The following is a 15,944-nucleotide window of genomic DNA, read 5'->3' on the forward strand; positions in this document are numbered from 1 at the left end:
TTAGATGGTTCTAAAAAGACTACAGGCTTACAGTACAAGCCTCCTTTATTGACTGGCTACTGAAATAACATACAAAGGATGCAAACTCAACTACAGAGCCACCAAATCCTTAAATGAAGACAATTTGCATGCTGGTGCTATTAAGAACTTCAAAGAGGGGGTGGAAAAGGGGGCACTGGAGTATGGCTTAATGAAAGAGTGCTTGCTTAGTGTGTATGAAGCTCTGGGTTTGATTCCTCAGTACCACATACACAGAAAAAGCCAGAAGTGGTGCTGTGGCTCAAGTGGTACAGTGCTAGCCTTGAGAAAAGAGAGACTCAGGGACAGAGCCCAGGCTCTGAGTTGAAGCCCCAGGACTGGTAAGGAAAAAAAAAAAGAACTTCAAAGTTTCTTCCCTCAGTCTGCCCACCCTGTCTCCACTCAGTCTTTTCCATTTTTAACCTCTAAGCTGTTCCTCCTCTCTGTCTTAGGTTCTGATGTAGTTCTGTCAGCCCCTCCAATACGATTTCACATCATGAAATCATATGTCCAGCTTCTTCCACAAGAACATCTAAGCTCTTCCTTCCTCAAACATTAATATGTCAACTTAAAATTGTTTTCTAGTTTAATACAATGTCTGAAACCTATTCTTCCATTATGTGTACAATACCACTTCTCAACAAGGTAAAACATTTCTGGGTAAAAAGAAAACAAAACAGAAAACCACTGGGCTGGGCACATGTGGTTCATGCCTATAATTCTAGCTATTCAGGAGGTTGAAATCTGAGGATCAAGATTTGAGGATAGACCAGGCAGCAAAGTCCCTGACACTCTAATATCTCCAATTAATCACCAAAATGCTGGAAATGGAGGTAAGGGACAGCACATAGGCCCTGAGGTCAAGCTCCAGTACTGATACATGTGTGCATACATACATACAACAGATACATACAAGAGAAAGAGAAAATTCTCTCTGGAGAAGGTATGATACTAAATAGGAAGAGATTATTACCCTCTAATAATTTCAAGAAGTCATCTGTGCTGGATATGCAGCCAGGGCATATCTTTAAAGGGCACTTAATTCATGGCCTTTGCTAATCCTACATGCTCAAGGTCATAGCAGAGATTAGAATGAAATTTATAAATTGTTTAGCAATAAGCCAACACTGCTTCTGGTTGTTGCTCGCCCTGAGCAACCCAAACAAAAGATAAGGCTTTTTCACTTCAGTTGTGATTGGTCCTTCTTAGTTCTAAGTCAACAATGGGGAGTTCTTGACATTCAACATTACCTGAACAACAGGGTGGGACTAAAATGGTTCCTGCCAGATGGGAGCTGACATTTTGAGCAGGGACAGGATGAGCTCCAGTCTAAAGCTTTGTGTCTGAGCTTGTCATTTAAGCAAATGACTTAGGGACCGGAATACATTTGATCTCACTTTGACATCACTAAGACAGTTAATTGCTACCTTACTTTCTTATACTAAAGAAAGGCTGTTAGTTTCTCATTCTGCCCAACAAGAGAGTCGTGATTCTTGTCCCTTTTCATGCTCACTGCATGTAACAAAAGCTTTTCTAGCCTTCCACCTCCTACATTAGCTACGGCTAACTAATCCTCATAGCTGACACACTTGTCAGGCACAATGGCATAGTAGTCATCTGATCTACACTTGCTTTGACCACATAGCAAAGACAGTCAGGAAGACAACTATGAGCTTCACTGGAATGTGCTGTGATTTTGTAGCATCCTCATCTTTACCCACCTTCTCCCTGAATTGATCTTGGGTATAAGACACCTCTGCTATCAATCCTAATGACATAATCCTTATGTCATAGTTAGTTCTTTCAGTCACTTACCACTTCAAGCCGCAAGGGAGATCACTGTGGCTCCTGATCTCATCAGCATGTTGGAGTCTTAACACTTCCCTCAACATCTTTACATTATCTACTCTCATTCCTAGTACTCAGCATTCGGTGCCTGACCAGAATCAGCACCAGCTAGAAGCTTGCAAGGCACCTACCCTCCCTGAATGGTATACCTGGAGATACTGTTCCTCTTCCTGCAAGGTCTTCTCCAGCTGCTCCACTCTGGCCTGCTGCTTAGCCTGCTCTGCACACAGCTGGGACTGTAAATCCTGCAGTTCCTGCTCCATTTTCACAATTTTCTTTAAGTTCTCCTTCTGGGACTGCTTTTTCACATTCAGAACAGCTACTTGTTTTTCTTGCATCTGTGATTTCAGCTTCAAAATCCTGGACATATTCATTTTAAACAGCTCTAAGCTGTTCTGAGATACTGAGGAGTTTGAGGATTTCTGCTTCTTATGATGAAGCTCTTTGCCCTTCTGAGGGCCAGGGTAATGATGAGCCCCAGTGGTCTTACTTGCTTCAAGAGAAGTCAAGTTAGGACACGAATATTCCAAGGATTGACTTGTCACTTCACTTTTCCTATGTGACTTCACTGGCTGACCAGGTTCACAAGACACTTTGCTGACTTTAGATTTCAGATTTGAGGGGCCTTCAGCTCCAAGACCCTCTAATTCATCTAAACTAAATCTCCTTTTAGTTCTCAAGACCTTGTTTTTTTCCATCATCTGGTCATTCTTTGGGGCAAGACAGGGATAGATCTTCTCCCAGTCCTCTTCAGTAACTTCATATTCATACTCTGCATTCTCTTTGTTCTCCAGAGGCACTCCAAGCTGGATGTGGTCTCCCTCCTGGATGAAATAAACCCGCAGTGGTTGCAGACGTTCTCTGTTCAGCCAAACACCATTCAGACTCTGAAGAAAGAGAGACAAACTAAGCTGCCTGTTTTCTTCCACCTAGTGGGAATTCTTTCCTGCTGCTAAATCCCTTCTGCCTCTTCTGAAGGAAAAGTCCAGAGAATAAACAGGGAAAAAAGGCTCCTAGCCCAACCATCCTTACAACAGCATTCATCAAACAGCACTTTGTCTTTTCACCCTTATTTCACACTTCTCTACAGAGAAGAGCCTATAAAATAAGCAAGAATCATCATATTATTAGGTGATAAATTACTTATATATATGTAACAGCACAGAAGAGAACTGAAACTGAATTGCTCATATTGATCAAAACTAAAGGCAATAGCCCAAAATGGAAAAGGAAAAAGACAAAAAACAAACTTCTGTTAGTAAAAAAAAAAAATGGTATCTAATGGTAAAGTCCATAATGTAGGCTTGGTCAGCAAAGTTGTTCAAGTACTGTCTTTGCATGTGTTCCCTCAATATATCCCAGTGCACGCAAACTCCAAAGCAGGTACCCATGGAATTAAACTGTAAGTAGAGCTTGATCTAACTAATATCACCAGACATCTGTGGGCATTGCATCATAGTAGTTAAGACTGGAGCTCTAGGGCCGGGAGTTTGGCCTAGTGGTTAAAGTGCTTGCCTAGCATGCATGAAGACCCGGGTTCGATTCCTCGGCACCACATACATAGAAAAAAGCCGGAAGTGGTGCTAAGGCTCAAGTGGTAGCACTCTAGCCTTGAGAAAGTCCAAGGACAGTGCTCAGGCCCTGAGCTCAAGCCCAGGACTGGCCAAAAAAAAAAAAAGACTGGAGCTCTATACTCAGCCTTGAGCTCACTGCCCAAATGTAACCCTTTGGGCTTAATAGCTGCATGTCCTTCAGCAATTTGTTAATATTCTCTGTGCTTCAATTCTATCTACAAAATGGGTAGTACAGTACTTATCTCACTGAACAGTGGTAACACATGTGATAACATATGATTTATATGTGATAACACATGTAAACACATAGCATACTGACTCACATATAATGTTCACTACTCACTGATTTTGAAGAAGTACTAGTATAGGGGTTAAAAGCAAATAATACAGTTTTAAGAAATTGGGAATAGACTAAGGGAGCGTGATTCAGGGGGTGAGGTTGATCAGGATACACTGTGTATAAATGTAGAAATGTCATAATGAACCCCCCTATACAACTGATATATGCTAATAAAAAATAGGCAACAAAGTGCACAAATTTCAAATATACTAGGTGAATAACCACAAAGTAAACATATCAGTATATCTATCATAGGTTTTGTTTTTTCTTCTAAACTTTATATAGGGCAGGCTCTAGTGGCTTACACTTGCAATCCTCAGATTGAGATCTGAGGATCTGAGTTTAGCCCAGGCAGAAAAGCTGGTGAGGCTCTTATCTCCAATTAACCAACAAAAAAAGCCAAAAGTGCTTGGTACCAGTGGCTCACACCTGTAATCCTCAAGAGGCTGAGATCTGAGGATTGTGGTTCAAAGCCAGCCTGGGCACTAAAGTCCATGAAACATCTCCAATTAACCACTAGAAAACTGGAAGTGGCGCTGTGGTTCAAGGGGGAGGGGGGTACCCTTGAGCTGAAGAGCTCAGACAGTGCCTAGGCCCAGAGTTCAAGTCCCACGACTGACCGACAAAAAAAAAAAAATGCTGAAAGTGGAGCTGTGGCCCAAGTGGTAGAACACTAGCCTTGAGTAAAAAAGCCAAGGGATATCACCTAGACCTATGTGTCCACAATTTGAACTCCAGTTCTCTTGGCTTACTTACTCAGCTGCTGTTCTATTATTTGAACCATGTCTCTAACCTAACTTCTTCCTAATTACTTGGGAGGAGTATAGCAGACTTTTCTGTCTGAGTTGACTTTAAACTATGATCTTCCAAATATCAGCCTTCTGACAGGCTAGAATTACAATAGCACCTAGCTTTCTTGTGTTTTTTATGTGAATTTCTCCCCTGATCATTAAGGAGAATGAACATTATTGAACCTTTTTCTTTCTTTTTTTCCATTTCTGGGGCTTGAACTCTGGGTGCTATCTCTGAGCCTCTTTGTGCTTAAAGCTGCCATTCTACCACTTAAGACACTTCTGGCTTTTTCTGAGTTTATTGGAGACTTTTCTGCCTGGTCTGGCTTTGAACCACAATGGTCATATCTCAGCCTCCTGAGTAGCTAGGATTACAGGCATGGGCCAATGGGAACTTCTTTTTTTTTTTTTTTCCCAGTCCTGGACTTGAGCTCAGGATCTGAGCACTGTCCTTGGACTTTCTCAAAGCTGGAGCTCTACCACTTTAGCACCACTCCTGGCTTTTTTTCTATGTATGTGGTTACCCAAGAATGGAACCCGGGCCTTCATGCATGCTAGGCAAGCACTCTACCACAAAGCCAAACTCCGGGCCCTGGGAACCTTTTTTATACTCTTGATAAATGTCTTTTTTGTTGTTGTTGTTGTTATTCCTGAGGCTTGAACTCTGGGTCTGGGCGCTATTCCTGAACTCTTCAGCTCAAGGCTACTGTCCTATCCCTGAGCCACAGCGCCACTTCCAGTTTTCTGGTGGTTAACTGGAGATTAGAGTCTCACGGACTTACGTGACGGCCTGGCTTTGAACCCCAATCCTGAGATCCCAGTCTCCTGAGTAGCTAGGATTATAGGTGTGAGCCACCAGTGCCCGGCTAAATGTCTGTCTTTTACCTATTTTGAAACTGGGTCTTATCTTCTTTTTTAAAAAAAATATATATGTATGTATAAATAAAATATACATATTAAAATATATATGTATATATATGGTTCTCATCCACTATATGTGCAGCAAACATCTTCCACTCTTGTTTCCTTTCCTTCTCTTAATGTTGTCTTCTAAGAATGGATTGAACTGAGGCACAATCTCCCTCCTTCTAGTAGGTACCTTTAAAATCCTGGCCAAGGGCTAGGAATGTGGCTTAGTGGTAGAGGGCTTGCTAGCATGCATGAAGCCCTGGGTTCCTTAGTACTATGTAAACAGAAAAAAACAAAAGTGGCAGTGTGGCTCAAGGGGTAAAGTGCTAGCTAACCTTGAGCAAATGAAGTTCAGGGACAGTGCCTAGGCCCCGAGTTCAAGCCCCAGGACTGGCAAAAAGAAAAAAGAAAGTTTTGAAATGTCTAGATACCACTTTATATTGCTTTACTGCTTTTTTTTTTCTTTCTTTTTTTTTGGGGGGGGCCAGTCCTGGGGCTTGAACTCAGACCTGAGCACTGTCTTTGGACTTTTCTCAAAGCTAGAGCTCTACCACTTGAGACACAGCACCACTTCTGGCTTTTTTCTACGTATGTGGTACCAAGGAATCAAACCCATGTCTTTGTGCATGCTAGGTGAGCACTCTACCAGTAGGTGATAGTCCTGGCCCCCAAAACTTTCTAAACTTAACTATTTTCATTTCTTTCTGGTACTTGCACACCTGCACTTAGTATTCCTTAATCTCTGGGCTTTATATACTATTTTAGTTCCTTTAGTATATTCTCCAATAGACAACACACAGGTTTGTTTAAAGAAGAAAACCCTTTTATTCAACATAAAATTTCTTCAGGCTTAGGTGGAAGAGGAAGAAGCATTACGAAAGGAGCTAAGTGCAATTAAGCTTACTTTCTCCACTCTTCCCTTGTTTTCTGAGCCACAAACGTCTTCTAGAAGCTTCATCTGATTCCTAGGGTGTCTGGACCTTCAATTCAAAAGAGCCAACTCGGGGCCAGGAGTTTGGCCTAATGTTGAGTGCTTGCCTAGCATATACAAAGATCCAGGTTAAACTCCTCCATACCACATACATAGAAAAACGCCAGAAGTGGTGCTGTGGCTCAAGTGGTAGAGCTCTAGCCTTGAGAAAGCCCAAGGACAATACTCAGGCCCTGTGTTCAGTCCCTAGGACTGGCAAATTAATTAATTAATAAAAGAAAAAGAGCCAATTCCCCCCAAAACTCAGTCTAGTTTTTTAATAGGACCTATGACCCTAATTCAGATGCTCCCTTCATAGTTACAATTCACTCATTAACAACGCATTCAACCCAGGTCATTAGAAGTTACTGATGTAATCTGGCCTCTCGCAGAATTCAGAAGTTGTACAGAGGAAAGAAAACAAAGTGATAAGGGAAGAACACTGACGTTTTCCGTTTTACACAATGAATCATCTATGCAAAACAAAATAATAGAAAAATATATAAAACTCAAAGTCATTAGGCACCTATGCATGCTCCTACCTTGTTGTCCTTAATTGTCCACTGGCCCTCAGGGTTTTGTTTCAAAATACAGTGGTTTCGAGAAATCATCAGTGGACAGACTTTTGATACTAGCTGGTATGTGACACCAAATCCTCGTCCTATAGTCACCTAGAAGACAACAATGTAAGGAGAGACGATCAATCACTGTGTTGGAAAAGGAGGTCCTTCCGTCTTATCAATCAGCAGAGTATATGATCCAGACTTGGGAAAACAGATTTCTGAGGAATCCAAACAATTCTGTTGTCAAGAGAGCCATCAAGTAGAGAAAGGCAATAAGAAGAGAGCTGAAAGGAGTTAACTGTAGACTCTCAGGGTTGTCGGGCCAACATGATTCAATCACAGAGTAATGAATGAATGATCTTGGAAGATACCCAAGAGTGGTACGGCTGGGTCACAGAGAAGTTCTGTGTTTAGATTTGGGTTGTTGCTGTTGTTGTTTTGCTTCACATCTTTTATTTTCATATCAGGTTTGTAAAAACAGAAGCAGGCAACATGCACACTTATAAAGGTCTTTTCCTCAGCTGTGTGTGTGTGTGTGTGTTTTTTTTTCAGGACCAAGTCCCCAGGTATGAGAGAACCAGAGGCTCAGATTGACATTGGCGTCGAGCTGGTATGGTCACTGATTTGCTGTGCTATCTCTTCTAGAACATTTATGACAGGCAAAATATCAATAGGATTTCACACTGAGGTTTTTCTTTCTTTTTTTTTTTCTGGTCAGTCATGAGGCTTTAATTCTGGACCTGGGCACTGTCCTTGAGCTCTTTAGCTCAAGACTTCTGCTCTACCGCTTTAAGCCACAGCACCACTTCCAGTTTTCTTGTAGTTACTTGGAGATATGAGTCTGACTTTCATGCCTGGGTTGGTTTTGAACCTTGATCCTCAGATCTCAGCCTCCTGAGTAACTAGGATTACAGGTGTGAGCACCTGTACCTGCTTCTTTTCCTTTTTAAAAAAGAAAGTATGCTCCTAGTTTCTCAATCATACTTTTCTTTGAATATATTGTATAATATTTGTTTTTTTTATTAAAAAAAAGGTTTTTAGGTCTCAGTAAAAATTCTTTTCTCCTTCCCCTCAGGAGGTAACAATGTGTATTACTTTGCAAGAGTTAGGTGGTTGGCTGTGTGGCCATCCTCAAAGGGAACAAAATGGATAGATTTATAGGATCCAGGGATAAATTGACAGCAAATTATCTCAACTATAAATTTTCCAATTCCATGTAACATCTTGTTGTTGAAAAGATTCCTCCAACAATACCACAGAGTCCTACAGAAAACTACCAGAATGGCATATGCTCCTCTTCAGTAACTGTCACCTCAAGATTCCAGAAACTTCATGTTTGCTGGCAGCATGGTTGATGATGCACTCCCTTTTTGTGACAGTAAACTGATATACTTCTGCTGAAATTTTGTATGTCTGGAGTTTTCTTGGTACTATTGTAATAAAATATGGGACCATCTAGTTATGATCTATAGCAATTTTTTCAGTTCCATCCAGAGGACTAATAATTCTTGGAACAACCTCTCTGAAAGATAAGCAATATAGCCTATGAGAAGTTGTAGGAGTCATCGTTGACCAGTGCTGCCAAGAGCACACGTCCACAAGGATGTGGAATTGCCTTTCCCGCCGTTATGGGAAAATTCCCTGCTACTTTATTAGCATTGAGATTGCCATGGATTCTGCATGTATCTGGAGACTGCTTTGATAGTCATCTTCCCTGGGAGAAAGTGGTGTAGATGAACTTTTAAAAGCACTTTTGAATGTTACACCCTGAAGAGAATGCTCTTCTTGTAGCCTACTCTTAATCAGCTGCAGCATCCTCTGCCACTCTTTTTGCTGTGGTAAAAGTTCAAGTACTATTGTTTCATAAATAAGATCATTTGCAGAAGTAACACCGCTTCTGCTAAATCCAATACATCTGCTCCAACAACTAGAAAAATCTTTGTCTACTTCATATTCACACTTCATCCATGTATCTTCATATACTGAGAATTCTATTATTGTTAGCACAGCCAAAGTAATTAAGGACATCAGAGAAACCATCACTGGCTGAAGTCTCTACTGGGTTTTTGACAACCTTTAGAAAGGCATCCAATTCTTAGCAGACACAGTGGCTCACCTCTGTAATCCTAGCTACTCAGGAGGCTGAGATCTGAGGATTGCAGTTCAAAGCTGGAATGGGCAGTAAACACTGTGGGACTCTTATCTCCAATTAACCACTAGAAAATGGGAAGTGGGGCTGAGGATCTAGGGGTAGGGCAGTAACCTTGAACTGAAAAGCTCAGGGACAATGCCCAAGTCCAGGGTTAGGGTGGTAGCCTGGAGCTGAAGAGCTCAGGGACAGTGTCCAGGCCCAGAGTTCAAGCCCCATGACCCACAAAAAAAAAAAAAATCCAATTCTTTCACCAAACGTAGTGGGCTTTTTTTGGTGATTGTTGTTTATTTTTATTTTTCCGATTCAATCGCCTCATCTTTAGGAAAACTTTCCTCTTCCTTCATGTAGTCATGCTTGTAGTTATGGCCCCAGCCAACACCACGTTTCAGAGGAGCCTAGGTCACTGTGTTTAGTTTTTTTGAAGAACTGCCAAACAGCTTTCCATAGTGGTTATACTAGTTTACATGCCCACCAACAGTACAGTAGGGTTCCTGTTTTTCCATATCCCTGACAGTATTTGTTGTTTGAATTCTTGAAGGTGGCTGATCTAATTGGGGCAAAATGTTGTTTTCATGTGCATTTCCTTTATGGTCAGGGATGCTGAAAATTTCCTCATGTGTTTAAATCATTCTTATTTCTTCTCAGAAGTCTCTTTTCCTCATGTGTTTACACCATTCTTATTTCTTCTCAGAAGTCTCTTTTCCTCATGTGTTTACACCATTCTTATTTCTTCTTAGAAGTCTCTTTTCCTCATGTGTTTACACCATTCTTATTTCTTTTTTTTTTTTTTTCTTTTTTTTGCCAGTCCTGGGCTTGAGCTCAGGGCCTGAGCACTGTCCTTGGACTTTCTCAAGGCTAGAGCTCTACCACTTGAGCCTCAGCACCACTTCCGGCTTTTTTCTATGTATGTGGTACCGAGGAATCGAACCCGGGTCTTCATGCATGCTAGGCAAGCACTTTAACCACTAGGCCAAACTCCCGGCCACCATTCTTATTTCTTCTTGGAAGTCTCTTTTCCTCATGTTTGCCATTCTTACTTCTTCCATGAAGTTTCCTTAGGTCCACTGTCCATTTGTTGATTAGTTTGTTAGTTTGGGGAGAGGGGTTAATATTTTTTTTAGTTCCTTGTATATTTTGGATATTAGAATTTTGTTGGAAAAGATCTCCCAGTCTGTCAGCTGTCTTTCTAATTTAGTGGGTATGCCCTCTGCTGTGATGTAATCCCATTTGTCAAGTCTATCCTATTTGCTGTACCCTTTCTCAAATAGTTTCTGCCTGTGTTTTTAAGTTCTAACGTTCCTCCTACTCCATCTTGCATAGCTTCAATGCTTCAGGTCTCTGATATTGAGGTCTTTAATCCAGATTGAGTTAATACTGGTGGCATGGTGACAAACAGGGATCCAAGTTTAGTTTTCTACATAAGGACATCCAGTTTTTCCAATAGCAATTATGAAGAAGAGGCTTTTTTTTATTGTACATTTTTGGCTCCCTTGTCAAATATCAGATAACTGTATGTGACATAATTTCTGGGTCTTCTAGTTTGTTCCACTGATCCTCAGACCTATTTTTGTGCCAGTACCAAACTGCTTTTGTTATTTTAACTTTGTAGTAGAACTTTACATCTGGGAATTGTTGTGACTATTCTGGGGTCTGTTCTTCCACATGAATTTCTGGATAGTTTTTTTCTGTCTGGTGAGAACATCCCTGGGATTTTGGTGGGGATTATGGTAAATTTGTAGATCACCTTTGGCAGTAAGGACATTTTCACGATATTAATTCCACCTATCTGTGGACATGAGAGGTCTTTCCAGTTCCTGCTGTGGTTTCCCATTTCTTTCTTCAGATTTTTAAACTTTTAACTATAGAGATCTTTTCTTCCCTTGGTTAGGTTTATTTCCTCTCTTTCTGTTTTATTGAGGTTATTACAAATAGAATTGCTTTCCTAATCTCCCTGAATGTACATTGTTGGTATACTGAAAGGCTACTGATTTGTATCCTACAATTTAACTAAAGTTCTAGAAGCTACACTTAAAAGAGTACAATGTGTGCCAGGTAAAGTGGCTCACCCCTGTAATCCGAGCTACTCAGGAGGCCGAGATCTAAAGATCGCAGTTCAAGGCCAGGCCGGGCACTAAAGAACTAAAAAACATGAGACTCATCTCCAATTAATCACTAGAAAATGAGAAGTGGGGCTGTGGCTCAAGAGTAGGACGGTAGCCTTGAGCTGAAGAGCTCAGGGACATCACCCAGACCCAGAGTTCAAGCCCCATGACACACACACCCCCCACCAAAAAAAAAAAAAAAAAAAAAAAAAAAAGAGTACAACGTGCATGCATGGAAATCTCAACACCAGAACTTAATTTCCTCTGGGAACTACACACCAAAAACATCAACGAGTCATTGAGAATTGTTCCATTAGCTTTGATCAGCTCTAGAAGCTTGTGTATAGTCTCTCAGGTTCTTTAGCTATAGGATCATGTTGAATACAAATAGGAATAATTTGAATTCTTATCTATGTGAATCCCCTTTATGTCCTTCTCTTGCCTTATTACTCAAGCTAGGAGTTTCAAAGGAGTAGAGAAAATGGACATCTTTGCCCAGTTCCTAATGTTAAAGGAAATGGTTTTTCACCATTTAGTATGATGATGGCTATTGGTATGTCATATATTAATCATCCCTTCCTCATTTTTTTTGTTAGTCATGGGCTTAAATTCAGGGTCTGGGCTCTGTCCCTGCTTTTTTGCCCAAGGTCAGTGCTCTACCACTTTGAGCTACTGCTCTACTTCTAATTTTTTTTTTTTTTTTGCCAGTCCTGGGCTTGAACTCAGGGCCTGAGCACTGTCCTTGGACTTTCTCAAGCCTAGAACTCTACCACTTGAGCTTCAGTACCACTTCCGGCTTTTTCTATATATGTGGTACCAAGGAATCGAACCCGGGTCTTCGTGCATGCTAGGCAAGCACTTTAACCACTAGGCCAAACTCCCGGCCCTCTACTTCTAATTTTTAGCTAGTTAGTTGGAGACAAGAGTCTAACAAACTTTCCTGCCCAGGCTGACAGAAACCACAATCCTGAGATTTCAGCTTCCTCAGTAGCTGGGATTATAGGTATGAACTACCAGTTGGATATAGCCACCAGGCTTGATATAGTCGGGTTTTTTTTTGCCAGTCCTGGGCCTTGAACTCAGGGCCTAGGCACTGTCCTTGGGCTTTCTCAAGGCTAGAGCTCTACCACTTGAGCCACAGCACCATTTCTGGCTTTTTTTTCTATATATGTGGTACCGAGGAACCCAGGTCTTCGTGCAGGCTAAGCAAGCACTCTACCACTAGGCCAAACTCCCAGTCCCAATACAGTCTTTTTATGTTAAGATACCTGCTTTATATGCTTCTCCAGAACTTTTAATGTGAATGGATACTGGATTCTGTCAAAGACTTTGTCTGCATCTATTGAGATCATGTGATTCTTGTCTTTGGCTCTATTTAGTGTGGTATATTACATTTACTGATTTATTTATATTAAACCAGTCTTACATCTCTGGGATAAAACCCATTTGATCATCATGTATAATTTTTTTGGTTAGTTGTTGAACTCTGTTGGCAAATATTTTATTAATGAGCTTTGTATCTATGATCATCAGAAAGATTAGCCTATAATTCTCTTTTTTCATTGGGTCCCTACCAGTGAAATGTAATGAAGTATAATGATGTGTTCCCAAAATGTGTTGGTAGTGATCCTTCTATTTCTATTTCATAGAAAAGTTTGAGGAATACTTGTATTTGTTAATATTTAAAGCTCTTACAGAATTCAGCGGTGAATCCATCAGGTCCTGAACTTTTTCTTGTTAGAAGACTATTACATCCTCAGTCGCATTGCTCATTATAGATCTGTTTAAGTGGTTTTTATCTTTTTGGATCATCTTAGGCAGCTTGTATGTCTCTAAATTCATCCATATCTGCTAGATTTCCCATCCTGAGTATAGGTTTTTGGAAGTAATCCTCATAATCTTTCGGGTTTCTTAGATATTTGCTGTGACATTACCTTAGTTGTCTCTACTTATGTTGATATGAGTCTCTTTTCCTTTTCTTTTTTGTCAATAGCTATAAGTCTTTCAATTTTGTTAATTTTTTCAAAGAATTAGCTTTTTGTCTCATTGATTCTATGCCTATTTTTTTTGTTTTGTTTTTGGTTGTTACTTCTCTAATTCACTGATTTCAGCCCTAGTTATTTACTTTTTAGGTAGGAAGTTGGAAACTGGATTATTAGGACTGGAAAATATAGAATAACAGCTAGGAACTCTTACCATTTATATCCCTTTAAAATGCTGTGGTGATCACTGCCACTAAAATTCAGTCTAAAGTTTTTTAGTCCCTATGACAGTTTGCCAGAAATTTCACTAATTCAAACAGTTCCTCCGAATTGTTATGTATGTCCTATAAAAATGGAATGTTTAGGACTGTGGTATAGTTCAGTGGTAGGAATATTTAAGAACTGTCACCCTTATTTATTAAGAATTTCCATCTGTTAGATTTCTAAGAGAGAAAGTATTCCATATTCTAATAAAGTATCAGAAACTATTCCATAAAGTATCTATCTAAGAAGCTTTCCATATTTCCTAGTTCAGGGAAACAGCCAGAATATCATTAGGGAAAATAGAAGAGACAGAAGAGTACCTTTTGCTGAAATTGCCTCCCATATCCTTTGAATCCAGAAAAAGAAGAAAACATTCATTTCATCTTTTCCTTCAGTGTCTGGTCTTAGACTTTACCTTGACTACAGTTAAGAACACAATGTGCACAACTGGAAATCTCAACGCCAGAACTTAATTCTCCATTGGAATTGCACACCAAAAACATCAACCATCATTGAGAAATGTTTCCCATTTGCAAGTTTTACAGGCCCTTCAACACACTGATATTATCAACCTAGAGATAATCTTGTTACTTCCACTTTAATTAAAGGATACCAAGGATCCCTTTTGTCTTGGGCTGGTTTCCTAGAGGGCCTGCACATACTCTAGAACCACCCCTTCTTATTGCCAACCCTGTTAGGATAGAATCCTTCATGAAGACCAAATACAAGAGCAAAGGAAAACAACAAAAACAGGGGAAAGGAGTATAGCCTAGTAGTAGAGTACTTGCCTAGCATGTATGGAGCCCTGGGTTTGATTCCTTGGTACCACATGCACAGAAAAAGCCAGAAGTGGCACTGTGGCTCAAGTGGCAGAATGCTAGCCCTGAGCAAAACATGTAAAAGGACAGTGCCCAGGCCCTGAGTTCAAGCCCCAAGACTGGCAAAAAAAAAAAAAAAAAAAAGGTGGGGGGGGGAATGGTGATGCTATGGCTTTTCTTTATAGAACTGGCAAGTAGATAATTTGCGATCAATTTATAATCACAATCAATTAGATGAAGTAAGTAGATCAATTCGTGATCTACTTATTTGTTTTTATACCAAATTCTATCAATTGGCTTAAGAAATTTAAAGACACCCATCCAGCCCAGGCAGGATTCTTTTCAATGATATACTATCTCATCCACAAAATTTGGGTGGGACTTTGAAGGGGAACAGAAAGGCAAGGGTCTGACTTGACTGTACACCTCCCCAAATCTTGTGCAACGTCTGGCTATATGTGGTTGTGTGAAAAAGTTCAGTGAACTAGCAGGGATTGGATTACGTAGATAAGTTCTTCACAAAATAAGTAACATTTTATAGCCTCTATTTGCAACATTTAAAGCCACTTCTGAATTACTCCAGTACAGAGTCTATTTATCTCTAAATACACCAAACAATATGGATAGTCAATAAATATCTAAGGGACTATAAACTGAGACTTATTTTTAAAATCCAACTTAAAATACATAATAAAATAAAAAGCCTGTGGAAAACTGAAGTCTTTATTACTTCGGTTATTTGATCCTCCTCCTATATCTCTCCTGTGTACAGAACTGCACTGCCGCACCTAGCTTGAGGCTTGATAGAGGGTCTCACTCTTTGCTTTGGAGGGCCTACATCAATGGGTCTCTGGCCTCCAACAGTGATCCTCTCCACTGCCATCTCCAGACTGGCTAGGGTTGCAGGTGTGAACTACGACCTGGCCAAATAATTATTTCACTTCTAATATAATGGTCAACATAAACCTCGCATACAAATGACTGCCGAGATCCGAATGGCTCCCTGTCGTAACTGCCCAAGACAGAGCCGTACTTTCCATTCTAACTGCAGTGATGTCTCCCCACAGCCTGGCACCACGCTAGTCCTGGCCCTTCTTACCTGCCGACACAGGCCGCACCTTTTCCCTTTTCCAACTTTCTTAAAGGTATGTATGCACCCGGGCGCGGAAACGCTTTCCACTCGTGAAGCACTGCGGGCGAGCCCGTGGCTCTGCTCAGCAGGGCGACGCTCCCGGGGCCTGCAGGCCCGGCCCCAGCCGCACCTCTCCTGAGGCGGAGGGGACGGCGTAGGAAACGACCATTCGGAGCGTCCTCAACTAAACCCGCAAGTTCAAAATAAAGTTGACAAGGCCCCGCCCTGGCGGCCCGCCCCCGCCCCGCAGGCCAGAGCCGGGCCCGGGAAATCCCGGACCCCCGCACGGGGCCGCCCCACTCCGCACCCGCGGTCCCGGCCGCCTCTCCCGGGGCGGGGCCTGGCCCAGGCCACCGCGACCTCCGGCCCGGCCCGGCCCGCCACGCCCGCCACTCCGCCCGCCTCCGCCGCCCGCGCCCGCCGGCCGGGCCGCGGCCTCCGCGCCCCGCCCCCCGCGCCTCGCCCCCCGCGCCTCGCCCCC

The 15,944-nt window shown here is 41.6% G+C and overlaps 1 protein-coding gene and 1 pseudogene across 4 annotated transcripts in view; both read right to left on the bottom strand.

Annotated features, from left to right (window-relative positions):
- Rnf8 (ring finger protein 8) overlaps window positions 1–15,944 on the bottom strand; it is a 34,519-nt gene that overhangs the window by 18,293 nt on the left and 282 nt on the right. For 3 of the 4 annotated variants that reach the window (XM_090355753.1, XM_090355754.1, XM_090355752.1), the window contains exons 2-3: window positions 6,993–7,121; window positions 2,016–2,753 (exon numbers count right to left, since the gene is read on the bottom strand). In XM_090355753.1, coding sequence (XP_090211879.1) covers window positions 2,016–2,753; window positions 6,993–7,121 — 867 coding nt within the window. Of the gene's footprint in view, window positions 1–2,015; window positions 2,754–6,992; window positions 7,122–15,430; window positions 15,720–15,944 lie in introns of those variants that run through there. The other variant, XM_090355755.1, reaches the window with a different exon arrangement.
- Window positions 7,281–11,205, bottom strand: LOC150047748 (endoplasmic reticulum-Golgi intermediate compartment protein 2-like; annotated as a pseudogene).

Source organism: Megascapheus bottae, chromosome 22 (genome assembly GCF_031878675.1).
Source record: "Megascapheus bottae isolate mThoBot1 chromosome 22, mThoBot2.hap1, whole genome shotgun sequence".
In the NCBI taxonomy this organism is placed as follows: Eukaryota; Metazoa; Chordata; class Mammalia; order Rodentia; family Geomyidae; genus Megascapheus; species Megascapheus bottae.